The sequence below is a fragment of the Mustelus asterias genome, chromosome 8 (genome assembly GCF_964213995.1).
Source record: "Mustelus asterias chromosome 8, sMusAst1.hap1.1, whole genome shotgun sequence".
In the NCBI taxonomy this organism is placed as follows: Eukaryota; Metazoa; Chordata; class Chondrichthyes; order Carcharhiniformes; family Triakidae; genus Mustelus; species Mustelus asterias.
In genome coordinates, this window is record NC_135808.1 from 126,635,324 (window position 1) to 126,650,063 (window position 14,740).

Below are 14,740 nucleotides of genomic sequence, written 5' to 3' on the forward strand. Positions count from 1 at the left end.
CCTGGATGGAGTGGACATGGAGAGGATGTTTCCACTAATAGGAAAAACTAGAACCAGAGGACACAACCTCAGACTAAAGTGACAATCCTTTAAAATAAAGATGAGGAGGAATTTCTTCAACCAGAGAGTGGTGAATCTGTGGAACCCTTTGCTGCAGAAGACTGTGGAGGCCAGGTCATTGAGTATCTTTAAGACAGAGATAGATAGGTTCTTAATTAATAAGGGGATCAGGGGTTATGGGGAAAAGGCAGAATGGGGATGAGAAAAATATCAGCCATGAATAAATGGGGAGCTGACTCGATGGGCCGAGTGGCCTAATTCTGCTCCTATGTCTTATTGCCTTATGATCTTATGGATGCGTGCCGCGCCAGATTCAATGGGCTGAAGGGCCTCCTCGACACTATGATAAATCTATGAAAAAACATTGCATTTAGTTAGCAGTTCCCAGAGACCTTTTTACATTTTATTTCAGCCCAGACAGTTCATCCCAGCTGGGATTGAGGTTGAAGCTAAACGTAAAGGCCAGTCGGCCTGCCCACCATCTGTAAAAGTTAGATGGGTCATGTCAAATTGCGTTCAATTGGCCCTTCAATGGACTAAATAGCCTCTAGATTGTTGTCGGATTAGCTTTGACTTTCGTGTGTTCCCGGCGGCCGAATTATTGCGCTAGTGCACGATGGCTTTGGGACGTGTGCCCGACATCTTTGAGTGCGATTTTATATATTTCCAGGTGGGGCGCGCACCAGCCTGATCAATGTAACATTCTGACCTAGTTTTTTCCTACCGCTATCATGCTTCCAGAAGTGTCGAGAACTAAACACAGCACTCGGTCTTTGACATGCAGCAAAGTAAACTTTGGCATTGGGGGAGAGATGTTAGTTGGAGGATTGTTCGTGAAATCCGCTGATTTGCTGATCACGTCCCAAGTGCTCCTGTAACTGCACATTTTGTTCTGCATGTTTGGGGCTTCAGGATTGTGAGTTCGATTGTCACAGAATTCAACCACCTGCAAAAGGAATACAAGTGTCAGAATCTAAAATAATTCCAGGTGATGTCAAGTGTGCGAAACACGTACTTTCTGGGTCAACACTGTTATAGGAACATTGGAATTAGCAACAGAAGTAGGATACTTCAGCCCTTCGAGCCTGCTCCAGTCAGATCATGGCTGATCTCTCCCTGGTCTCAAATCCACCTCCCCACCTTTTCCCCATATCCCCTTTTTTAAAAATCAGAAGCATACCTATCTCCTTCTTGAAACCATTCAATGAGTCAGACTCCACCGCGCTATGGGACAGCGAGTTCCACAAATTCACCACCCTCTGCGAGAAGTAATTCCTCCTCATCTCAGTTTTAAATCTACTGCCTCTCAACCTATACCTGTGACCTCTTGTTTGAGATTGCCCCATAAGAGGAAATACTTGGTCTATATTTACTTTATCAATCCCTTTTGAAATGTTACATATCTCGATCAGATCCCCTCTCATCCTCTCAGAAAACTGTAATGAGTAGTCTATCTCAGCTAACAGCTTCCCCCTCCCTCGTGTCAGATGTTCAAGCCCAGCTCCAAGCTTTGTCCTTTCCTATCTCCATAACTTTCTCGAATCCTCTGCAAACTTTGCTTCCCAAAGAGGTGACAGTTGATGGTGTGTTTGTTAAAGACTGAGAAGAGGAGCCATTAACTACAGTTCACTGGCAGTGATTTGAGACATAATTATCACAATGCACACATTGCACAGTAAAGAATATATAAACCCAAGCTCAACAAAGTCAAACTTTAGAAACAGAGACATGTTTAAGGTACAGAATGAGGCCATTCAGCCCATTATATCTGTGCTGGCCAAAGAGTTATCCAGTAACCACTTTCTAACTCTTGGTTCACAGTCCTGTAAGTTACAACAGCTCAAGTGTATCTGCAAGTATTTTTTCCAATGTTATGATTTTTGAGTTGATTTGATTTGATTTATTATTGTCATATGTATTAGCATACAGTGAAAAGCATTGTTTCTTGCGTGCTATACAGACAGAGCATACCGTTCATAGAGAAGGAAAGGAGAGAGTGCAGAATGTAGTGTTAGCTAGGGTGTAGAGAACGATCAACTTAATGCAAGGTAGGTCCATTCAAAAGTCTGATGGCAGCAGGGAAGAAACTGTTCTTGAATCGGTTGGTACGTGACCTTAGACTTTTCCGAGGCAGCGGAAAGTGTAGACAGAGCCAATGGATGGGAGGCTGGTTTGTGTGATGGATTGGACTACATTCACAACCTTGAGACAGTGAGTTCCAGCCACCACCACCTCCTGCGTGAAAAAAATATCCCTCAACTCTTTAATTCTTCTACCAATTACTTTAAATCCATATCTCCTGACCTTTCACCTGTCTGCTGATAGAAATAGATCCTTATGATCCATTCTATCTAGCTGCCTCATAATTTCACACAACCCAATTAAATCTATTGTCAACCTCCTTTATAACAAAAAAAAACGAACCCAGCCTATTCAATCTTTCCTCATGGCAAATATCCTCATAAACCTCCTCTGTACCCTCCCTGGTCTGGTCGCCATCTCTCCTGTAATGTGGTGATCAGTACTGTACGTGGCATTCAAGTTTATTTATTAGTCACAAGTAGGCTTACATTGACACTGCAATGAAGCTACTGCGAAAATCCCCGAGCTGCCACACTGCAGCACCTGGTCGGGTACACTGAGGGAGAATTTAGCATGGCCAATGCAGTTTAAAAGTTTATTTATTTATTAGTCACAAGTAGGCTTACATTAACACTGCAATGAAGTTACTGTGAAATTCTCCTAATTGCCACACTCCAGCGCCTGTTCGGGTCAACGCACTTAACCAACAAGTCTTTCAGACTGTGGGAGGAAACCGGAGCACCCGGAGGAAACCCACGCAGACACGGGGAGAATGTGCAAACTCCACACAGACAGTAACCCAAGCCAGGAATCAAACCCGGGTCCCTGGCGCTGTGAGACAGCAGTGCGAATGACTGTGCCATCGTGCCGCCTCTATCAGCACGTCTTTCGGACTGTGGGAGGAAACCAGAGCATCCGGAGGAAACCCACGCAGACACAGGGAGAACCTGCAGACTCCACACAGACAGTGACCCAAGCCGGGAATTGAACCCAGGTCCCTACCATTGTGAGGCAGTGGTGCTAACCACTGTGCTGCCCTGATACAGTTCCAACAGAAACCTCCTGGCTTTATAGGCAAAGAAAAGTTACAGTTTTACTCGGTTAAAGAAAGAAAGTTGCGGGGTCAATTTCAGGTTGAATTCTGGCCCGTTTCCCGTATCAAACATCCTGAAACGGGAATATTTGCCCAATATGTTGCAGCAAGCAAAGGAAGGTTGACATCTAGATCGTGTTCTAATTGAGTTGGAAATACTGGGTATTATACTTTGTTGCGGGAGTAGCTGTGAAGAATGTGCGAGGAAAATACCGCTTAATAATTCTATTTACCTCTGGTAGCCCTTGCATGTACATTATTGAAGCAGATGTGTGTTGGCTCTTGTCTGGGTAAAACATACAATCACTATTCGGAAAGCCTGTGCTGCTGTTAATGCCACAGCGGGAACAGGAACCCCCAGTGCAAGAGCCAACCATTCCTGTTAACTCTTTTGAACACCTGGCAATGCAAACAAAACACGGTGTGGCATTAGTCATTTTAATTTCTGTGGCAGTCATTCAGCCATTTATCAAAAACGATTTAAGACAGACTTTGTTTAAGTTTAATGTCCCAAGTAGGCTTACATTAACACTGTAAATGAAATTACTGTGAAAATCCCCTCGTCGCCACCCTCCGGTGCCTGTTCGGGTACACTGAGGGAGAATTTAGCATGGCCAATGCACCTAACCAGCACGTCTTTCGGAACGCGGGAGGAAACCTGAGCACCCGGAGGAAACCCATGGAGACACAGGGGAGAACGTGCAGACTCCACACAGACTGTGACCCAAGCCAGGAATCAAACCCAGGTCTCTGGCGCCGTGAGGCAGCAGTGCCACCCACATTATTCTGATACTCATGATTCAGAATTGTCCTGCGGTTCGTGGTACTGCACTTTTTTGAAGTTTGGAGCTGGCTGATGTCCTATGATGCTCCTCATATGTACAGGTGGGATTTTCTAGCCTTTCCTGCCAACATGATCTTCCAATCCCGCCGGCGGCCAGTGGCGAGTCGCCTCTTCTGCCAGCAAATCTGTTGCGGCGGGACAAAGCGCGGGGAGGGAATGGAAAAACCCATCCAATGGTGGTCTGTTCCCACTCCGAGGCCAGAAATTTCCATATGAAATCAACAGACATTTATGGGTTCAGCCAAATTTTCTGTCCCGCCCAATGCGATTCCCGGGCAGGCGGGACTGGATAATTTTCCCCAATGGTGGGTTTTAAATATGGTTGCGTTGTTTACCTGGCCTATGTTGAAGCTACTTCAAAGTCATTAGGATCAGTGTGCAGTTGTAACTGCCTATAAATTACAGACTGAAGGTCAATCACTCATTTTTTATTCTACTGTTTTGCATCTGTAATGATAGTGAAAAAAAACCCTGGAGTTCACTTTTAGTCAATGTGGCCTTTCCTTCACCTTTGGATCTGGCTACCTTACCTCCTGTCTATCTGAACCATCGAGAAAATATCTGGAATGAAGGATCGTTTCTCTGGTTGGTGGAGGGGGAGAAGGGAGGGGAGGGGGGAAGGGGGAGGGGGGAAGGGGGAGGGGGAGGGGGAGGGAACGGGTGGGGGGGTGTGGAAAGGGGGGAGTGGAGAAGGGGGAGGGGAGAGGGGAGGGAGAGGAGGGAAGGGGGAGGAGACTGGGAGGGGGAGGAGAGGGAGGGAAGGAGGGAGTGGGAAGGGGGAGGGAGTGGGAAGGGGGAGTGGAGAGAGGGGAGGGGAGGGAGGGGAGGGGAGAGGGAGGAGACGGAGAGGGAGGAGGGAGTGGGGAGGGGGAGTGGAGAGGGGGAGAGAGGGAGGGGAGGGGAGGAGGAAGAGACAGGGAGCGGGGAGGGGAGGGAAGAAAGGAGGGAGTGGGGAGTATGCAAGCGTGTGTGGGGAGAGGGGGGTTGCAGGCAGGCGGGTTATATGGCCTGGGCCTGAAGCTCAAGGCGGGGGGCGGGGGAGAGGGTGCTCAAATTTCCACTCTTGTTAAATTTTTGGCATTTGATAAGTTTCGCAACTTGTTTTTATGCGCAAAGGGAAATAATAAAGTAAGATTTGCTGTTCCATATTGTACATCAGGCAGCGTTTGTGCAGCCTATCCCACTGGCTCATGAAGGAGGGTATAAGTACGTACATACATTAAGGCAGCCAAGCTGGTACATAGTTAAAGTTGTCACACTATTCGTTCACAGTAACTCTTTATAATGGATAGTTTCTCAACATAAAGTCGTAAGAATGAAAACGCTCTTCTCTGGATTGTGTGGTGAACCATTGTTGGTTCCCACCAGGTAGTGCTGAGCCATGGTCTGGCCAGTACTATGAGTCTGTAGATATGTTACTGTTGGGGTTAGGGTTGGGCTGTTCTACCTGTTAATATAGTCCTATGGTACACCCCAGTTGGCTCCGCCTCCTGGGAGAGGTATTCTCTGCCTGGTGAGAGGTATTCACTGCTCTGCCTGGTGACCCTTTAGTCTGGGATCGTATACTGTATATAGTAGCTCTGTTATTGTTGGCAATAAAAGCCTTTATTTCCCGAGTACATCCTGCCTCTCGTGTGTTATATCGCGCATCAGATTGTAAGCCAATGGAAAGGGTGGCACAGTGGCTAGCACTGCTACCTCACAGCGCCAGGGACCTGAGTTTGATTCCAGCCTCAGGTAACTGTCGTGTGGAGTCTGCACATTCTCCCCGTGTCTGCGTGGGTTTCCTCCGGATGCTCCAGTTTCCTCCCACACTCCAAAGATGTGCAGGTTAGGTGGATTAGCCATGCTAAAATTGCCCCTTGGTGTCCCAAGATGTGTATGGTAAATGGATTCGCCATGGTAAATGTGTGGGGTTAGGGGGAGAGGGCCTGGGTAAGACACCCTGTTAGAGAGTCAGTGCAGACTTGATGGGCCGAATGACCCCTTCTGCAATGTAGGGATTTTATGAACTGCCTCAAGAAATAACAACAGAAAATGCTGGAAAATCGCAGCTGATCTGACAGCATCTCTGGAGAGAGAACAGAGCTAACGTTTCAAGTCTGTATGACTCTTGGTCAGAGCTTCAAGGAATACTTGAACTTGGACTCTCCGGGGTGTTTCCCAATATCACAATTGCATTGCGTATTTTTGTCAGTTTGCTCACATCAGTGATTTCAGTAAATGCAGTTTCAACGTGTCGAAGCAGGTAAAGACCTGTCACCATTTATCTCGGGGACAAGAGCATTTGATTGGGCTCAACATCAACTGCGACATTGGGATCAAAGGTTATGGGGAGAAAGCAGGATTAGGCTATTGAGTTGGACAATCAACCATGATCATAATGAATAGCGGAGCAGGCTTGAAGGACCGAATGGCCTCCTCCTGCTCCTATTTTCCATGTTCCTATGTTTCTATCAGTGCTCCAAAGCTAGATTTCTCCTCAATAATTAGTGCATTTGCACAGAAAAAGTCTCAAAATGCATTTGTTAATTTTTTTTAAATTCAAATTATGGGCGGGATTTTATAACCTCGCTCAGGTGAGGCTCGTAGAGTCCCGTCCGAGGCCAACAAAGAATTCCATTCTGCGACCTCCCGGAATCGGGGCGGGTGAGACGGTAAAATTCCACCTTATGTCTCACTTTTATTTTGTTTTCATGTATCTTTGTTTTTTTTAAAAATATGGCTGGGGCCTCAAAAGCTGGAAATGTCCCAGGATTCTCGGGATCTCTGCGAGGGTCTGGTCATCGATAGACTTTTAACTCCAGATTTTTAAAAATTTCACAACCTGGTGTGATGGGATTCAAACCCAGGACTCCCGAGCATTACCCTGGGTCACTGGATTACTAGCCCAGTGACAATACCACTACACCACCACCTCCGCTTCTGCTCATAAAGAAGGCTCACCAATACTAAGCCTGCTGGTGATTCTCACCCCAAGAATCAATTACCAAAAATCTGGTGATTATTTGCTCATTGCAATTGATCTGAATCTTTGACCAGTATTTAAATTGTAATGTATTATGAGAATTCTCTCCCAGCTATTGATCGGAAATGGAAAAAGGATTTTTTGACTTAAGTAACAATTGAAGAATGTCATACCTTGTTGCTTTGATTTGCTGGTTGGACAAGTAAAAGGGCACCAGATCATTATATTCATCAAACACTCCCCACTGAAGATGGGCCCATTCATGAACAAATACCCTACCTGTAAAAATAAGAACATTTGTTTAAAACAACCTCTATTTCACTCAAACTTAAATGGGTACATTAGGACTCCTAATACTATTGCGAAGAAACAATCAAGGCCAAAGTACAATATTTGACATGAAGCAGGATTAGGGGGCAGGTATTTTGTCAAAGTAAAGGAGGGGGGAAGTAGGGTGAGGGGGAGAAGAAGTGATGGTAGGAGGGAAAGGAAGGTAGGAAGAAAAGTTGAAAGTTTATTTATTAGTGTCACAAGTAGGCTTACATTAACACTGGAATGAAGTTACTGTGAAAATCCCCCAGTTGCCACACTCCTGCGCTTGTTCGGGTACAAAGAACAAAGAACAGTTCAGCACAGAAACAGGCCCTTCGGCCCTCCAAGCTTGCAACGACCACGTTGTCCTATCTAGACCAACCACCTGTATCCTTCTATATCCTGCCTGTTCATTTGTCTAAAAGTGAAGTTTATTTATTAGTCACAAGTAGGCTTACATTAACACTGCAATGAAGTTACTGCAAAAGTCCCCTCGTTGCCACACTTCAGTGCCTGTTCGGGTACACTGAGAGAGAATTTAGCATGGCCAATGCACCTAACCAGCACGTCTTTCAGACCGTGGGAGGAAACCAGAGCACTTGGAGGAAACCCACACAGACATGGGAAAAAAGTACAAACTCTACACAGACAGTGACCCAAACCAGGAATCAGACCCAGGTCCTTGGAGCTGTGAGGCAGCTGTGCTAACCACTGTGCCACCCTAATCCAGATAAGATTATCCAGATAAGTATTAAATGTCGCTAATGTGTTTGCCTCAACCATCTCACTTGGCAGTGCATTCCAGGCCCCCACCACCCTCTGTATAAAAAACTTCCCCGCACATTTCCACTGAACCTTCCCTCCCTTATCTTGCCCCCTTGTGATTGTAATTTCTGCCCTAGGAAAAAGCTTCCAACTGTTCACCTTATCTATACCCCTCATAATTTTATAAACTTCTATCAGGTCGCATGGCCAATGCACCTAACCAGCACATCTTTCGGACTGTGGGAGGAAACCGGAGCACCCTGAGGAAACCCACGCAGACACGGAGAAGGGAGGAACAGATTGATGCAACTTGGCATCCCTGATTTATATTTTAAGATTTGTTGCGGATATTGCTGTTGTTAACACTCCTGTACATTTTGTATTTGTTTTTGGTGTGAATCAAATGGTTTTGAAATAAAAGTGAGTATTTTGTTGTGTTTAAAACTGCAGTAGCACTACAGTACCAATTCCTGCCTGCACTTCCTAAGACAAGCTCGAAAGCCCATTTGTTACAATGGCCTTCTTCAGGCCTTAGCAGAACATCACCCAATGTAAAGATTCGCTCAGTTTCAGCTTTGTGAAGCCAAGGTGAGTGTATTTCCATTTAGAGGGGGAGGAACAATAATGAACAAAATATGAAAGGAATCTCCTGCAAAGTTGTTACCTCTTGCACCGTAAACGGCGGTCAGGGTATCGTTCAGCATGAAGTTCGAGGTAAAGTGAATGTACCGCCCCTTCTCACTACACCTGCCATACTGCAGGGTATACGGGTCATCTCCATGTTTAACATGGGGATTAGCAATGATCACATCAGCCTGTTAAAATAAAAATGGAGGAAATAACACTAGGGAAGCAAGTAAACAAAGAACAAAGAACAAAGAACAGTACAGCACAGGAAACAGGCCCTTCGGCCCTCCAAGCCTGTGCCGCTCCTTGGTCCAACTAGACCAATCGTTTGTATCCCTCCATTCCCAGGCTGCTCATGTGACTATCCAGGTAAGTCTTAAACGATGTCAGCGTGCCTGCCTCCACCACCCTACTTGGCAGCGCATTCCAGGCCCCCACCACCCTCTGTGTAAAAAACATCCCTCTAATATCTGAGTTATACTTCGCCCCTCTCACCTTGAGCCCGTGACCCCTCGTGAACGTCACTTCTGATCTGGGAAAAAGCTTCCCACCGTTCACCCTATCTATCCCCTTCATAATCTTGTACACCTCTATTAGATCTCCCCTCATTCTCCGTCTTTCCAGGGAGAACAACCCCAGTTTACCCAATCTCTCCTCATAGCTAAGACCCTCCATACCAGACAACATCCTGGTAAACCTTCTCTGCACTCTCTCTTACACCTCCACGTCCTTCTGGTAGTGCGGCGACCAGAACTGGACGCAGTACTCCAAATGTGGCCTAACCAGCGTTCTATACAGCTGCATCATCAGACTCCAGCTTTTATACTCTATACCCCATCCTATAAAGGCAAGCATACCATATGCCTTCTTCACCACCTTCTCCACCTGTGTTGCCACCTTCAAGGATTTGTGGACTTGCACACCTAGGTCCCTCTGTGTTTCTATACTCCTGATGACTCTGCCATTTATTGTATAACTCCTCCTTACATTATTTCTTCCAAAATGCATCACTTCGCATTTATCCGGATTAAACTCCATCTGCCACCTCTCTGCCCAATTTTCCAGCCTATCTATATCCAGAAACTACTGTAAAACATAAACAGCAATGGTGTGGACAGAAAGACAGCAGAGGAAAAATATCAATAGGAGAAAACAACACAAGAAATAGAAGCAGGAGTAGGCCATCAGGCCCTTCAAGCCTGTCCCGCCATTCAACACAATCATGGCTGATCTACGACGGCCTCAACTCCTTTTCTGTGCCATTTCCCCCCAGCCCTCTATTCCTCGATCTGTCAAATATTTATCCACCTCCACTTTAATACTTCTAATGACCCAGCCACCACCACTCTTTGGGGCAGAGAATTCCAGAGATTCGCCACCCTCTGTGAGAAGAAATTTCTACGCACCTCAGTTTTAAATGACCGGCCCTTTATCTTGTAACGATGTCCCCTTGTTCGAGACTCTCCCACTAATGAAAACATCTCACCATCTACCCTGTCAAACCCCCCCGCTCAGCATCTGCTATGTTTGAATAAGGTCACCGCTCACTCTCCTAAACGCCAAGGAATACAGAGCCAGATTATTTAGTCTCTCTCGATAGGACAACCCTCTCACCCCAGCAATTGGGAAGGTTGGAAGGAGCAAGGTTTTCTCCTCTGAATGCAAAGTAACAAAATACTTTTTTACTAAATTCTCTTTTTAAACGAAGATGTGTTGGCAAGGTAAAGCAGAATGCATTTTCCAAACCTTGCCACGTGTTACTTGGATTAAATGAAACTAGTGATGCTGTATTGCACTTTTTCTCAAGTATCACAGTAAAGAGTAAGTAAGTAGAATAAAGGGGAGGTGGTGGCCTAGTGGTATTATTACTAGACAAATAATCCAAAAACTTAGCTAATGCTCTGGGGACCTGGGTTCAAATCCCACCACAGCAGATGGAATTTGATTTCAATAAATAAAATATCTGGAATTAAGAATCTACTGATGACCATGAATCAATTGTCTGGTTCACTATTGTCCTTTAGGGAAGGAAATCTACCATCCTTAGCTGGTCTGGTCTACATATGACTCCAGAGCCACGGCAATGTGGTTAACTCTCAATTGCCCTCTGGACAAGGGCAACCAGGGATGGGCAATAAATGCTGACCAGCCAACGACACCCATGTCCCACAAATGAATTTTTAAAAAGCATGGGTGATAGAATACCTGCAAAATAGAAAAAAAGTAATGCTTGCGATATCATTGTTCCAGCTGTTACCTTTTGATATGACTGGGTGGTTGGTCTCTGATATTCAGGTTTGGGTGTCCAAGTGATGGGCAACAGAATTTTCACATCTCGATAATAAGCTCGATGTTTAGTGGCATTGTACAAGAAGGAAGAAGCTGAATCCACCATTTCCTGCAGGAAACACAGTTATTGCAACACTTGTGAATCACTCTGTACTCTCTCCATAACGCTGGCAACCATTCCTTAAGCATGTAAAATGTTAGCAATTAAGTTGCGGACTTTGAAATCAGACTCGGGTATTGGGTGGGCAAGGGGGGTGGGATGTGGTGAATGGCAGGCATTTATGACTTTATTACACTTCTGTATGATCAACAAAATCTGACATCTATAGAGAGCCTTTAACATTGCAAAACGTCCAATTAAGGCACTTGGAAGGAGCATTACGAAACAACATGTGACACCGGGCCACACAGGAAACATACTCTCTTCAACCTTCTTCTGTTGGGAAAAAGGTATAAAAGTCTGACATCACATACCAACCGACTCAAGAACAGCTTCTTCCCTGCTGCCATCAGACTTTTGATAGAATCCTACAGTGCAGAAGGAGGCCATTCGGCCCATCGAGACTGCACTGACCACTACCCCACTCAAGCCCCAACCCCATGCATTTACCCTAGCTAGTCCCCCAGACAGTAAGGAGCAATTTAGCATGGCCAATCCAGTTAACCCGCACATCTTTGGACGGTGGGAGGAAACCCACACAGACATGGGGAGAACGTGCAAACTCCACACAGACAGTGCCCCAACCCGGGAATCGAACCTGGGTCCTTGCTGCTTGAGGCAGCAGTGCTAACCACTGCGCCACCGTGCCGCCCACTAATGTCCTTTAGGGAAGGAAATCTGCCCTCCGTACCTGGTCTGGCTTACATGTGACTACAGAGCCACAGCAATGTGGTTAATTCTCAACTGCCCTCTGAAATGGCCTAGCAAGCCACTCAAGGGTGACTAGAGATGGGCAATACATGCTGACCAGCCATGTCCCAAGAATGAATAACAAATAATGAAAAGCAGTCAACGAGTGCATCGAAAACTGAGATAACTTTCCTACCTTAATTTTTGTGATGAGACGTGAATCCTCTGTAAGTTCAGGGTCAATCGCAATGACAACATTATCATAACCGTTATTCACCAACTTCACCTTAGAACATCTTGCAACGTAGACAGAGATAAGGCACCCCAGGGTCAAGAGAAACACCCCTGTAGATTTCATTACTATAGCCCCACTGAAACCTCTTCTGCTCCCAAGTGAGCACACTTCGGACGTTAAACTAATTTATACTGAACCGGATCAAAGTGTTTTCCATCAGCCACAAATTTTATGACAGAAATAAGGAAATCACCTTGGATAGCTCTCTAAATTAATTCTTTCTTGTATTACTCATTTGTAAGATAAGTGTTATCAGGCTTCCTTTTATTGGTGTTGATGAAATGGACAGTGACTTGGATTTTCATCCCCGAGGCGGATACGCAGTGTCAGGAAATTTCCTGGCTTCCCACACCTGCCTCAGGAGAAAAGTGTCTCAAAGCGCAGGGTCTCCAACTCCATCCCGCCCACCCGCTCCCGGATGCAGGTCAGAGACAGCCACAGGGGCGGCTGAGTGCCAAGATGAACTGGTTAAAAAGCCGCACCTCAGCTCGCTGGAAACTCGGCCAAGATATTTCATTAAATTTTAGGCTCTCTAGGTTTCACCCCTCACATGCCCGACGCACCTCCCATGCCAACCCAACCTCCCCACCTGCCACCATGGCCCCCTGTAGCACCAATGCCAACTTAGTACCAATTTGGGACCCCCCCCCACTAACCGCCATGGTCTCTTAGCACCTAAATGGCAACTTAGTAGCAAGACCCCTACCCATTCCTCTACTATGACTCTCCTAATATCCACCATGCACACAGCTCAGGAACCAGACCGATTTGAAATACAATGAAGTTTCATTTTAAAGTTTAAAGTGCAGCAGTGAAGCTCACTTATGTGTCCTAGTAGCTACACGTATTCACACACAAGGTCATGTCCTTTGCAGAGAGAAGGAGCAATGTCCATGGTATTGCACCTTTTTCAATGAAACAAAAGCTTGGGGGTCAGCCATTCCCTGGCTCCTTCCCCATGGCAACGCCTCGACCAATCAGAGTCAACTGGTCTGAATGAATTTGAACCAAGGATTTGCAGTTAACTGTTCCCTGGTGCATTCTCCATGGCAACTCATATACCCAGAGTCCATTTGCCAACCAGTCAGCCCTCTCTTTTCATGCAGTATAAATTGTTGTTCCCTTCAGTATCGCAAGAAGAGGTACTTGGGAACTGACCACGGAGTGAGGCATAGATTGAGTGAGGAGTTGAGAATTTGGTTCAATGGGGATTAGATGCGGGGGGTATAGAGATCCTCCTTTTCCTATTTTTTTGTCAACCACCAGTGGCTGATAAGTTTCCTTACTTGTCTCCAAGCTGGATGAGTGCAACTTTCCATTGTTTCATCTGTGTATATTATTAATTAATTAACTAATCAAAGAATTTAATTTGATTTATTATTGTCACATGTATTAGTATACAGTGAAAAGTATTGTTTCTTAAGCGCTATACAGACAAAGCATACCGTTCATAGAGAAGGAAAGAAGAGAGTGCAGAATGTAGTGTCACAGTCATAGCTAGGGTGTAGAGAAAGATCAACTTAGTGCGAGATAGGTCCATTTAAAAGTCTGACAGCAGCAGGGAAGAAGCTGTTCTTGAGTCGGTTGGTGCGTGACCTCAGACTTTTGTATCTTTTTCCCGATGGAAGAAGATGGAAGAAAGAATGTCCGGGGTGCGTGGGGTCCTTGATTATGCTGGCTGCTTTTCTGAGGCAGCGGGAAGTGTAGACAGAGTCAATGGATGGGAGGCTGGTTTGCGTGATGGATTGGGCTACGTTCACAACCCTTTGTAGTTTCTTGCGGTCTTGGGCAGAGCAGGAGCCATACCAAGCTGTGATACAACCAGAAAGAATGCTTTCTATGGTGCATCTGTAAAAGTTGGTGAGAGTCGTAGTGGGCATGCCAAATAAAGTTGGACAGAAACTGCAGGGCTGGCAGTGTGCCATGATTGCAACATATGGAATGCATCATGGTCCCAGACAAGCATATCTACGGAAAGTGGCTGCAGTTTAGACAACTCTGGTTCCGAGTCACTGAGCTGGAGTCTGAGGATATTACGAGGCATGAGGAAGGGATTGAGTTACCTTTACTCTAACAGGCATTCATTCCCCATGGGTTAGGCAGATTCTTAGAGTTGGTCAGTGGTCAGATGATAGTAGACAGAGTGGGATAGGATTAAAGCTGGGATTCATTTGGAGGATACAGAGAACAATATTGGGAATAAAAAGAGACATTCAGAGGGATTCTAAGAAGTAAAACAGAGTTTAGGTGATAGCTATGGATGAAGGAACAAGCTTTTAAAAAAAGAAATAAAATAGACACTAATGGACAGTTGAAAGCTCACAATACTGTTTTCTGAGCTTGGAATAGTTCTTAACAAATGATGGTGTTATTTCAGAAGATGAACGAGCAATCAAAATAAGTTACTGCCCGGAATCAAATTGAAAAGTTTGATTTCTGTTTCAAAGATGTTGTGAGCTTTCAACTGTCCATTAGTGTCTATTTTATCTTATTTTTTAAAAAAGCTTGTTCTGTCATCCATAGCTATAGAAACCCTACAGTGCAGAAGGAGGCCA

At 45.4% G+C, this 14,740-nt stretch overlaps 1 protein-coding gene across 1 annotated transcript in view; it reads right to left on the bottom strand.

Annotated features, from left to right (window-relative positions):
* LOC144497980 (calcium-activated chloride channel regulator 1-like) overlaps positions 1-12,279 on the bottom strand; it is a 28,691-nt gene extending 16,412 nt beyond the window's left edge. The window contains exons 1-6 of the mRNA XM_078219445.1: positions 12,087-12,279; positions 11,009-11,149; positions 8,789-8,939; positions 7,221-7,326; positions 3,469-3,634; positions 785-1,006 (exon numbers count right to left, since the gene is read on the bottom strand). Coding sequence (XP_078075571.1) covers positions 785-1,006; positions 3,469-3,634; positions 7,221-7,326; positions 8,789-8,939; positions 11,009-11,149; positions 12,087-12,248 — 948 coding nt within the window. The 5' untranslated portion in view covers positions 12,249-12,279. The remainder of the gene's footprint in view (positions 1-784; positions 1,007-3,468; positions 3,635-7,220; positions 7,327-8,788; positions 8,940-11,008; positions 11,150-12,086) is intronic.
* Positions 12,280-14,740: the final 2,461 nt, after the last annotated feature.